The sequence below is a fragment of the Xenopus laevis genome, chromosome 6L (genome assembly GCF_017654675.1).
Source record: "Xenopus laevis strain J_2021 chromosome 6L, Xenopus_laevis_v10.1, whole genome shotgun sequence".
Lineage (NCBI taxonomy): Eukaryota > Metazoa > Chordata > Amphibia > Anura > Pipidae > Xenopus > Xenopus laevis.
The window spans coordinates 30,874,968-30,888,621 of NC_054381.1; the positions used below are offsets into that span (position 1 = coordinate 30,874,968).

The window sequence follows — 13,654 nt, forward strand, 5'->3', positions numbered from 1 at the left end:
GGCCGTCTCCCATAGACCCCATTTTATCCAAATAATTACATTTTTTCAACATTATTTTCTTTTTCTCTGTAATAATAAAACAGTACCTTGTACTTGATCCAAACTAAGATATAATCAATCCTTATTAGAAGCACAATCAGGCTATTGAGTTTATTTAATGTTTAGATGATTTTCTAGACTTAAGGTATGAAGATCCAAATTACTGAAAGATCTGCTATCAGAAAAACCCAAGTCCCGAACCTGTTCAATATTTATAAGTTAGGGCTACTTCAAAAGACTTTAATAGAGGTAGGTAGGGATTAACAGTTGTGATTCATGGGGAAAACAGATTCCCGCTTTTTAATACCTGTACAAAAGATAAAAAAATCATTTTCTTTGTTCTTTATCAATTTCTTTTATTAATACTGTCCTCATTCCAGCCAAACAATGCTGCTTCACACTTGTATTTTGTGTATTACTCCCTTTAGGATACAACACCTAAACTATAACACTAGTGTCTCAATCTTTTAAAGTCTGCAAGTTACTGCAAAATACACATATTGCTTTAGCCTTGAAATTGCTTCAGTCTTTTTAGTTTCACTTGCAATTTTCACCCTTCTAACAAGTTCATTGACACGTCCCATTTTGCCACTGAAAGTGAGAAATAGGTTTATATATTGCTCTCTCTCTCTCTCTCTCTCTCTCTCCATTGACTTTATGTCCTCTTATTTCGTCACACTTCACAAATCTCACCTTCGACATTGTACTTTTTGTTACCTGCGGGGTTTTATCTATCTTGGCATTTAACACTGGCATTTCATTTTGGCATTTTCTGCTGCCAGAGTAGATACAGGCATAGGTAAAAATTATAAAATAAATCTGGACTTTCTAGATTCAATGTTTATCTGTACCTCTTATTTATTATATGGCACCTGCATAATTCTGTAATAAATAGACTATATATAATATGTTTTGGATCTAGCATACAGATAAATACAGTAGTGATGTGCGGGCCGACCTGATACCCGTGGGTCGGGCGGGTTCGGGTCGACCTCGCATTACTCCTCGTGGGTGGCGGGTGGGTGCGGGTTGAGCTCTTCTCCCGCTTTCCCCGCCCGCCATCTTCAAATGCCGGCTTCTGATTTCCGGGTTCCGGTTTTATAGTCTTGCGTCTGCTCGCCCCGGCCCTTTTGTGACGTCATTGTGGCATCGTCGGCGCGGGTCTATAAAAGGACCCCGGAATCGCTGGTGCAGGCTGGAGCAGGGCGGGTTAGGGTCAGGCACATCACTAAAATACAGTACTTACATGTCCAACAGCAAAGCCCAATTTTTCTATAGGGTCAGCAACAGGCAAACATTTCCCACAGTGCCCTGCAGCATTTCAGCAGCACCAATAATACAGCTAAATGGGTCATTAGTAATGGTGATGGGCGGTTTTGTCCCATTTCGCCGAAAAATGTGCAAATTTCCTGCGAAACTCATGAAACGGCGAAAAATTTGAAATTTTCCGCCGGCGTTAATTCACCGGTGCAAATTTTCGCCGGTAAATTTTTGCGGCAGTGTTGCGAATTTATTCACCGGCAGCAAAACACGGAAATTTGCCATAAATTCTCCCATCACTAATTAGCAACATTCACTGGGTACTCACTTAAGGTATTTATACATGTATACAAGTATTTGGGAACACGTATCTCTGCCATCTGTATTCAAATATATTTTTCTTTCACATCTGGAACCCCTTTTGTGAAGGTTCCGACCAGATTGCAATAAGTCAACTGGAAGGCATTTATTTTGCTATCTGTAAAAATTTCTCTGTTATCCATTAGAAACAAATTCTGTTCCCAGGCATTTTTCATATTATGTTAATGAGTCAGTTTAACCCTTATGAACCCTTAAGTTATGTTGTAGCTGGCCAGTGCTGTGCTCTTTTTGGAAACAAAGTCCTTGACGTCTTTAAGAACAACATTAGCAATATAATAACAATGAATGACTTAAGACAAAATATATTATAGGTATGAGATCTGTTATCTGACACCCGTTATTGAGAAAACTCCTATAGACTCCATTATTATCATCAAATAAATCAAGTTTAAAAAAGTAGCTTGTACTTGATCTCAACCAAGATATAATCAATCCTTATTGGAGGAAAAACAATCCTACTGGGTTTAACTAATATTTAAAGGTACAGAGAGCCAAATTATGGAAATATCCCTTATCCCGAAAACCCCAAACATTCTGCATAACAGGTCCCATACCTGTATTGTAAATGTAACATCATTCACATATCAGCAGTAATGTGGTATCTGAAAATAAAGAATAAAAGAAGTCAACACAGGGTTCCAGAAGATATATATAGAACACACACACACACACACACATATATATATATATATATATATATATATATATATATAAAAGAACAAGGTCACATTGGATCAATTCTATGAAGCTGAAAAAATTTACTGAGCTTTTTCTGATTTGGGGGAAACATATTTGTATCTATTTCGTAAGTTGCCCGTAGTGCCATTAAAATGAATGCAATGTCTGTTATTTTTTGGGGGGGGGGTTGATTTAAACAAATCAATAAGAATATTAAGTCCCCACCGCATAGAAAAAAAATAGATTTGACTGCCCACAGCAAACAAATCAATTCTAACAAATTGCCACATATTGAAAAAAAAGCAGAAAAGACTTTGAGAAATGCGTTAGTTTGTTAAAACGCATTCCTTACTGCCATGAAAGTGTTAATAACCGGAATCTTATATATTATATTGCACCTATACATACAGAATTTTTTCCTTATGATAAATGTGATAAATGTTTTTTTTGCAAAAATTTCTGAATAGTTAATTAGCAAAACTAAATTATTAAGATTTTTTTCATTGGCAGAATAGTTTTCCTTTATTATAAATGAGAATACTGCTTATAGGAAAAAGCTTTGACTGTGTGTGTGTGTGTGTGTGTGTTGAGATGTAAAACAACAAAATTAATCATTTACTCTTCAACTACCACTTAACCCCAAATAACAGGAAAGGTTAATGACTCTTTGTAGCCCAGATTAGCTTCCTTTGTGGAAGGCATTTACTGCAGCTGGAACCCTCTAGGGTAGCCCCTATCTCTCTCACTGTAAAAGCTGCTTATGCTTTCTGAAGGGCTGACCTGTACCCTCTCTATATACCTGCAAATGGAAAGCTTCCCAGAATCGTCTTTAACACGCAGATATTTTAACACTTCTGTCAAGCAAGAATTTGCCCTTTGTCTAAGGAGTATAAATAACAGTCTCAGTTCATTGAGAGCAGCAGAAATAGTGAACTGTTTTGATGTAATGCACTGTAATTAAATGGTCTATCAATCCTAATGTTTTTAGTGTTACTCCAGCAACACTAAGGGAGTTATTTATCAAAGTCCGAATTTGTCTCAATATTTTCTGCTACAAACAACGATCAAATCCGCTTGGGTTTTTTGCGTTTATTTATTATTACATTTTCCTGAAAATTTGCTTTGAAAGCAATCAGATTTTCACGATTTTTTCTGACCTTTCATCCGATTTTCAAGATTTTTTCAGATTTTTCACCCGAAAACTCCAATTTCTTTTTGCCAGAAAACTTTGGGATATTGCACGAAACCCAGCGCACATCAAAAAATAACTGGGACTTCTCCCATTGACCTATATGCAACCTCGACAGGTCTGAGATGCCGTATTTTCTGATTCTGACTTTTCTATCCTCTGGGTTTAATAAATTCTGAAAAATGTGTGATATTTTAAAAGTCTGATTTCATAAAAAAAAAGTCACGAATTTTCCATGATGTTTGCATTCTGAGTTTAGTTAATAACTCCTTAAGGGATTTATTATCTAAAAACCTGATATCCAGAAATTTACTGTGTCATTTTCAAGAGTGTCCTAAACAAATATTTCTTTCATTTTAGCCTGGCATGCTTTTTATCTCAGTGATGGGACAGAACCCTATGAGGCAGATTTACTAAGCTCAAGTGAATGGTTCGAGTGTCAAAAAGTTCGAATTTCAAAGTAAATTTTTGGGTACTTCGACCATGGAATAGGCTTTATTGGATCATTCGACTCAAACGATTCGAAGTAAAAATCGTTTGACTATTCGACCATTCGATAATCAAAGTACTGTCTCTTTAAAAAAAAACGTTGACTTCATACTTTGCCAAATTAAAGCTACCGAAGTGCTATGTTAGCCTATGGGGACCTTCCAAAGCACTTTTCTAAGTTTTTTGTGGTCGAAAGTATAATATCCACAATTCAAAATGGACCAGCACTCTAGTAGTTTAATCAAACAGATTTATTGACACATCACTCGTGTATTCCAACGTTTCGGCCCTCGTTGGGGCCTTTATCCTTGATAACGTTGGAATACACGAGTGATGTGTCAATAAATCTGTTTGATTAAACTACTAGAGTGCTGGTCCATTTTGAATTGTGGATATTATACTTTGTCCGTGCACCCGCCATTGACCAGTGTATGAGTGCAGGTATATATATACAATTTAATTTTTATTGTTTTATTGATATTGTTAATTTGTATTACTCATCTTTCTATATAGGCCCTCTCCTATTCATACTTCAGACTCTCATTCAAATCAATGTGGGGTTGTTATGGGTAATTTGGACCCTAGCATTCAGATAGCTGCTTAAATTCCAAAATGTAGACTCCACTGTTAAAGCGTTGCTCAAACAATTAAAGTGGTGGTTCACCTTTAAGTTATATTTTAGAATGTTACAGAATCGCCAATTTAAGAAACTTTTCAATTAGTCTTCATTATTTATGTTATAGTTTTTTTCTTCTGATTCTTTCTAGCTTTTAAATAGGGTCACTGACCCCATCTAAAAACCAAATGCTCTGTAATATTGTTATTGTTACTTTTTATTACTCATCTTTCTATTCAGACCCTCTCCTATTCATATTCCAGTATCTTATTCATATCAGTGCATGGTAGCTAGGGGAATTTGAACCCTAGCAATGAGTGCTGAAATTGCAAACGGGAGAGCTGCTGAATAAAAAGCTAAATAACTCAGAAACCACAAGTAATAAAAAATGAAAACCAATTGCAAATCATCTCAGAATATGACCCTCTACATCATACTAAAATTTAGCTCAAATGTGAAAAACCTTTTTAAGGACTTACTACCCTGTTAAAGTCTTTAACTGTTTGATTGTGGCCTTCAGACATGGAGTTATGAAACTTCCATTGGCTGCTCTTATTAGCTACTAAGGATGTTAATTATACTCCAAGAAAATCTCACTTACATCTTACATTAAAGATGATAAAAATGTGCTTGCATTTATTTTCTATATAGAAAAGGAAGTGTATTATTCATGTTAGTGATGAGCGAATTTTTTCATTAGTCATGGGTTTGCGGCAAAATTCCACATTTCGCCGTCTGGGAATTTTTCTGGGAAAAAAAACACATTTGGACAATAAAGTTGCCTTGAAAAGTAAAAATGCCCATTGGCTTTAATGCATTTGGAGTGAGAAAAAATGTTGAATGTGTAAAAAAACTGTTGCCCGTAAATGTTTTTGTCCCCCACTAACTTCAATGCGTTTCGTGATTTTTTGTTGTTGCCATTTCACGAATCTTTGAGCAGTTTCGCAAATTTTTCGGAGAGGCTCATCACTAGTCAAATGCTATGAATGTATCACTAGGTGGATTAAAGCACATTATTTCATTGCCTGTATAGATACGCTTGTTTTTGACTTGTAATCCCCATATTATTTGTCTGCTGGAATCTCTATATGTGTTCTATTGTAGAAAAAAAGCTAATACTGACACATTTTCCTCTTTTCTTTCAGTTATTTTTATTTCAGTTGCTGCGTGGTTTGTCCTATATCCACCAAGGCCATATTTTACACAGGGATCTGAAGCCACAAAACCTTCTAATCAGCGATACAGGGGAACTGAAACTGGCCGACTTTGGTAGGCAGAAATTCCACTTTCCTATTTTTTTTTACTGAAGGATGTTAGACCGGAAGCCAGAAGTAATATTTCACAGTTTAGATACATATCTGCAATTTTCCCAGCAAAGTAATCTTTATCTCAAAAGGTGAAATCTTGATGTGGAGGGAATAACTCACTTGTAACAAAGCATTTCCTCCTGCATTTATATGAGTTTATGTTTAATCTGAGCAGGAAAAAAATGTACTTTATTTTGTACTTACGCCCTCTGATAAAGAAAGGTTATTATAATTGCTATTAACATAGCGCTGGGATTTATTGTACTCAATACTGTATTATTTTTGATGGAAATTATCGGCCAAAATAATGCACTTGGGAAAAATGCATTGTGTGTAATCAGGAGCATGATGCGGTTGTCAGTAGCACCCAATCAGCAAAAACTTTTGTTCAGTCCGCTATGAATTCAAAGATCTGATTGGTTGCGGAGGGTAACCACATAAAGTGCAACATTTAAGGAGAAAAAAGAAGTAACACACAACAGAAAATCATGAAAATTTGAACAGTGTATCAAATAAACCTATAGTGGTTTGCTCCTTAATACATTATTTGTTTGTGATTTATAACTGTGCAGTTATGTATAGAGCTGTTATGTAAAATGTTGTATTAATTCCAAGTGCCATTATGTATACTATTCCCTGTTATATGGGGATTTACTTGCACTTGTGCTTGTTAGAAATTTGTGTATACGTCAAGGATTGGACCCAGTAGCCTTTGTACTTAGTACCCTCACTGGATTCATCTGCAATTCTTATACAATGGTTGACTTGACCTTTGGGGGTTATCTTTCATTACTTAAACTACTCCAGGATTTGTGTGTGAGGTCAGGCACCTTCCCCTTGGGCTGGTTTAATTGCCAGATCCTGTCGGCAATAGTAAGGGACAAAAGGAAGCTTTGAAATTAATTATAGCAAGACCAGATTTAATGCAGGGCAAGAGTTACAGAAGTCAGGGATCTGGATAACACTGACCCTTTAGTAAGGATTGTTCAAAAAGAGACATGTTCAGAACAGCATAGGTTTAACAGTAAAAAACAAATAATGTGATGTGATAAAAGGCCTACAATTTGCCTAATGACTAGTAACTCATGACACTTATGATTGGTAGGTATGGGTTACTTGAAATGTAACAAACTACATGTCAGGGGCCAAAATATAAAGATGCATTGCAATGTATAAATTAGGGATGCACAAAATGCACTATTTTGGGATTTGGTCAAAGCCTTCGTGAAATATTCTGCTGAATACCGAACAGAATCCAAAGCCTAATTTACATTAACACAGTGACATTAGGACTAGGAAGAGCTAGGAAGGGCAAAAGAGTTAAGAGATAAAACATTTTACTTCCTTGTCACGTGATTTTAAGGATTCTGATTGCATCCGGGCAGGCACTTGGATTTGGCCAAATCCTGGTCCAATCCTGACCGAATCCTGAATTCGATGCATCGTTACCATAAATTACAATTGAATTACAAAGAATAATGTCGAACAGATGAGTTTGCTACGATTCCTTATATAAATCTGAGATCCGTTATCCAGAAACACATAATCCAGAAAATTCCAAATAACAGGAATGCCATCCCCCAGACTCCATTTTAATCCTTTTTAATAATTATTACTTGATCCCAACTAAGAAATGTTTCATTTGTATTGGAGGCAAAACAATCCTATTGGGCTTAATTAACATTTAAATTACTGTTTAGTAGATCGCCAATGTACACAGCATTAATAAGGACTAGGGATGCACCAAATCCAGGATTCGGTTTGGGATTCGGCCTTTTTCATCAGGATTCGGATTCGGCCGAATCCTTCTGCCCGGCCGAACCAAATCCTAATTTGCATGTGCAAATTATGGGCGGGGAGGGAAATCGCACAACTTTTTGTCAGAAAACAAGGAAGTAAAAAATGTTTTCCACTTCCCACCCCTATTTTGCATATGCAAATAAGGATTCGGTTCGGTATTCGACCGAATCTTTCGCAAAGGATTCGGGGGTTCGGCCGAATCCAAAATAGTGGATTTGGTGCATCCCTAATAAGGTCATACATGTGTGATCCTAGATGCAAGTCTAAGCTAGTTGCATATGACCTACACTACTAAGGGAACCCTAAAAATAACAGCTCCTCAAGCAACTTGTGAATTCCAGGGCTGTCTTGTGACAATGGTCCCTATATTTTGCACTGAATGCATAGTAGATCACAGCAAACTGAACTGGTGCATTGCCATTACGTAAGTATCTTTGTAAATAAAGTGCACTTGCTGTTTGGAATTGAGCCTTCAGATGTTTGATCTCCTTGTTCACTATGTGTATACACTCACACAAACACACAGTATGGGACCTGTTATCCAGAGTGCTCAGGACCTGGAGTTTTCCAGATAAGGGGTCTTATTAACCCCAATATGATTTTGCTCCAATAAGGATTAAGTCTATCTTAACTGGGATCAAGTACAAGGTTTTGTTTCATAACAAAGAGAAAGGAAATCGTTTTTCAATATTTTCATTGTTTATTTAAAATTGAGTCAATGGGAGATGGCCATCGCGTACGTTTTCAGGATAAAGGGTTTCGGGGTGACAGATCCTATACAGTGAAAAAAACATCTGCTTTTGCAGTTATGAAATGAGAATTAACTGCACAGAAAATGTTTCTTGTTCATAGTGCTCGTTTGCTATGACAGTAGTAGTGAGGTTTATGTTTATGTACAGAAAAAAAGGAGAGAATTTCTTTTTTTTTATAACTTAAAATTTTTATTGGATAAAGATGCATACATACCATATTTATATAAACAATACGCATTGAAAAAGAACACTGTGTAACAGTTTAGAATATTTCAAAGAAAGAGATTACATACAGTAGCAAAAGGTGGAGTTATCCATTTTTCTTTTAGAAACAGGGAATCGTACATTAACTAGTGGGAGGTGGGGAATATAAGCTATTCCTTCATATCTTCCATTTAACCAACAGTCCACCGAAGGTTGCATGGCAAACTGTGTAAGGATGGGAGGGAACGGGGGGAGAAGCCAAAGAACAATCAAATCCGGGTATGTCCATATATGCAAGTCAATGTCCAATTCCAACTGTCTGGGTTTGGGCCCTTGTTTCAGAAAGCCCGACTGTGTACACATCCCATTTTGACCACACTTTCTCCCATTTACATCGGCTACCCCTAATATTGGCCGTCATGTATTCCATCTCTCTCATATCCTTTACCCTATAGATAACATCCTCTATTTTTGAGGGGGAGGCCAATTTCCAAAGGGCTGTAATAGCCAGTCTGGTGGCAGTTAGAATAAAATTTGTAAGTCTTTGTTCTGCAGAGGTGTTATCTGGAAATGGCCTGCCCACCAATGTAGTATAGATGTCGAGATGGACGTTTTTAAAAAGAACATTCGTTAGTAGCTCCTCTACTTTGTGCCATAATGATGTTAATTTGGGGCATTCCCACATTATATGTTGCTGTGTTCCTCTAAGGCCACAACCTCTCCAACACAACGGGGAAGTGCCTGGAAAGATACGGCTAAGCTTAGCCGGAGTGTCGTACCAGAAGAACAATGATTTATAGATGCTTTCTTTCTGTCTGACACATGTTGCACTTCTGTTGGCATTTTCCCAAATTTCGGACCAGTCCTCCATAGGGAGTGGATCAGAAGTGATTTCCTCCCATTTTAACATATAGGGATGCTTGGGGAAAGGATTGGCTGAAATAGTCATAATATTATTGTATAATGTAGAGATCAAGGCTTTCCTAGGGAGACCTTTTAAGCATAACCTCTCAAATTGGGTTAGGGAGGGGGATGATGTGCCTTGAGGAAGGCCTTGGCTGATGAAATAAAGTATTTGTACCAATTCAAACATCCTATTTGGTGGGATAGAGAACTTAGTCTGAAGTTCCTCAAGAGTTCGTTGCTTGAGAGTTAGGGGATTTAAGAGATCATAGGTTCTGGATAGGTCTTGTGCACCCCAGTAGTTTCTAAAGTGTATCGAAAGACCAGGAGGGAAGGCAGGATTTCCTAAGAAAGGGGTGACCAATGAGTGGGGATTGGCTAGACGATATTTCGCCTTGCATAGCTTCCATAGCCTTAGAGTAAATGACATTGGAGAGAGGAGTGGACCGAGCTTTCTATCCCTTGGGACCCAGAGAAGCGAGCTAGGATGTATTGGAGTGATCCATAGTGCCTCTATACAGTATATGCCCATTTACTCGTGTGACTATATGTGGTCCATCCAGGGACATGTCTTAGGTGGGACGCCTCATAGTAGGCCCTCAAGGATGGGACCGAGAGACCCCCTTGTGATTTACTAGTGGAAAAGGAGAGAATTTCTTATGTCACAATCTCTTTCAGACTGTTGTATAAACATGCTGGCAATCAAAATTAATTAGTTGATTTAGACTTTATAATTACGGCAGTTTCAATTAACATCACTGTGGCCTTCAAACTATTTAACTCAATATTACAAGGTGGCATTGTACCGAGGAAAGAAATACAGTACAAATATAACATTAATTCTAATATTGAAAGCTGACAATGTCAGAAGCAGAGCAGTAGATTTGGGTTTAGAACTACATCAAGGGGCAGATTTATCAAGGGTCGAAGTGAATTCAAGGGAATTTTCGAAGTTAAAAAATAAGAAATTCAAGGTAATTTTTTGGATACTTCAACCATCGAATAGGATACTACGACTTCGAATTTACTTCGACTTCGATTTGAAGTAAAAATTGTTTGAATATTCGACCATTCGATAATCTAAGTACTGTCTCTTTTAAAAAACTTCGACTTCAATACTTCGCCAAATTAAACCTACCGAAGGCCTATATTAGCCTATGGGGACCTTCTACAACCATTTTCTAAGTAAATCGTTCGATTCAAAGGATTTAATCGTTCTTTTTATTCGATGTCAGGATTGCAAATTTGCTGAAAAAACTTCGAATTCGATATTCGAATTCAACGTTTTTTAATTCGATGGTCGAATTTCGAAGTTTTTTGTACTTCGAAATTTGACCCTTGCTAAATCTGCCCCCAAATGTATAATTTTCGGATTCAACTGAATACCAAATGCTCCGCAAAAGATGCAGCCATAACCAAAGTGAAAATGAACCCTACTTTTCATATTAACATTGGAACAAAATCCCAGAAAAATGTCATTGCCTGGAAAAAAAATATGTTCCCTTAATGGGCTGATTTATCAAAATTTGAATTGGATTTGAACTGGAATATTTAGGATCGATTGGCAGTGATTTTTCAAGTGGCTGATCAATATCCGTATTGATTTTTAAGAAACTATTAATAATAACTAGACGTTTATTGATGGATTCTTTCTAAAAGCATGAGCAATTTCTCACTGTGTTTGGTCTCAATTTGGTTTTCTGATGATTTTCAAGAGATACAGAGCCTCACATTTTAAGGATAATTCTTCTAAGTCTCAAATCCATTTTGAAAACACAGCTGTGCCAAATTTAATAAACCTAATTTCTTTTGTTGAAAATGTGTCATTTATTGACAATGTCCCAGAAAATTTAAAGCACATAATCTAAATTAACAAGGGAAGACAACTATTATAACTGCTGCAATTAGTGTGCTTCTTATTAGTAATTACTCATTATACATTTCATAACAGGGCTGACGGTTGGGGGGAGGTAAACTTATTAAGGAAACTGGCTGTTGCAAATACTGTTTTATACTGGAATATAGTTCAGTTTTTCTCAATTTTGTTCATTCTTTTCATTGTGGTTAAATATTATCACATTCTGTGTAGGAGCAGTTCCTCTTTGCCAGTGCCATGGGTCAGCTGATGTGTTGTTGTCACAAAGTGACACAAACATTTCCTTAACAGACCTATAGTAGCACCGACTTTTCTAACGCCAGAATGTCTACACAAATTGGGATAAAGGGGGTTATTTATCGACAGGGTTTTTTTCTATCACTTTTTTATTTCTATTTTTTAATAAATAAACTAACATTTGTTTAAGATTTGGAGTTTATTCAAAAGAGAAAAAAAAACAAATTTTGGTAAATAGGTCTCTATGTCTTGAACCTTAATTTTTTACCACATTAGCCACTGCCCTAATGCCAAAAGGGTCTCCCAGGTAGGGTTGCTATCTGTTTTGACATGGACAAAGCTGTTTTTGGAGGGGCTGTCCAGGTCAAAACTACCTGTCTGGTTTTCCAAATTAGGAACTCCGGACAGGACTCCCCCTGCTCGGCGCGCCAGTAGTCAAAAGGTGTTAAACAAATTGACTAATAATGGCTAATAGTGTTAGGGACACATTTCAAAGCGAGTTTTCCCTAAAAATTCAAGGGCAGTTTTCATAGTCACATAGTTACATAGTTACATAGTTAAATCGGGTTGAAAAAAGACAAAGTCCAAATCAAAACCCAGCATCCATACACACACCCCTCCCTACTTTCACATACATTCTATATACCCATATCTATACTAACTATAGAGTTTAGTATCACAATAGCCTTTGATATTCTGTCTGTCCAAAAATCATCCAAGCCATTCTTAAAGGCATTAACTGAATCAGCATCACAACATCACCCGGCAGTGCATTCCACAACCTCACTGTCCTGACTGTGAAGAACCCCCTACGTTGCTTCAAATGAAAGTTCTTTTCTTCTAGTCTGAAGGGGTGGCCTCTGGTACGGTGATCCACTTTATGGGTAAAAAGGTTCCCTGCTATTTGTCTATAATGTCCTCTAATGTACTTGTAAAGTGTAATCATGTCCCCTCGCAAGCGTCTTTTTTCCAGAGAAAACAACCCCAACCTTGACAGTCTACCCTTAGTATCATCTGCAAAAAAATAAAGTTCTGTCTTGCATAAAAAAGGGCATTAACTCAAGGGATGAAAACATAATTATGCCTCTTTATAGGTCCCTGGTAAGGTCTCATCTGGAGTATGCAGTGCAGTTTTGGACTCCAGTCCTTAAGAGGGATATAAATGAGCTGGAGAGAGTGCAGAGACTAAGTGCAACTAAATTGGTTAGAGGGACGGAAGACTTAAATTATGAGGGTAGACTGTCAAGGTTGTGGTTGTTTTCTCTGGAAAAAAGGCGCTTGCGAGGGGACATGATTACACTTTGAGGTATTCAGGTTTATATTCAGGTATAATTTGAGTATTCAGGTTTTTCACTTCGAATTCACTGATTCGAGTTTTTTACATTAGAGTCTTTTCATAAATTAGAAAACAGTTTATTTGAAGTGTAGAAAAAACTCACAAACTCGACCTTTAAAATATAAAAAAATAACCCTTGAAGTTTTACTTTAACAGTAAAACGCCAAAAGAAATTATATATGTGTACTTGCATCCTGCACATAATATTATTGACACTTTTCACACAGGGAGGCCCATTTATCAACATTCTGATTTACCGTAAGTGGTAGAGGTTTTTGAAACCATGAAAAAATTAATTTCCTCTAAAACCATGAATGTCAAGTCATTTATTAAAACAGCTTAATATAAAAAGCAGAACGGATAAAAATGTGCCTATGAACATTCCCATTTGGTGAGATATCACCCTGCGAATAGATCTTTGGGCTCCTTTTCTATATTGAAACTGTGAGGAGGGCAGGGTGAATAAGGACGTAAGGCTAAAGAAAATATTCTTTTTTAATATAGACAGAAATTCTTCAACTTGAACTTTACTTCCATTTTAAAATATTATTGTCACTGCAATTGCAATCAAATTTATATGAACTGTA

At 36.7% G+C, this 13,654-nt stretch overlaps 1 protein-coding gene across 4 annotated transcripts in view; it reads left to right on the forward strand.

The window, feature by feature from the left end:
• Positions 1-13,654, forward strand: part of cdk14.L (cyclin-dependent kinase 14 L homeolog) — a 347,215-nt gene that overhangs the window by 168,974 nt on the left and 164,587 nt on the right. For all 4 annotated transcript variants that reach the window (XM_041565884.1, XM_041565882.1, XM_018266524.2 and 1 more), the window contains one exon: positions 5,798-5,921. In XM_041565884.1, coding sequence (XP_041421818.1) covers positions 5,798-5,921 — 124 coding nt within the window. The remainder of the gene's footprint in view (positions 1-5,797; positions 5,922-13,654) is intronic.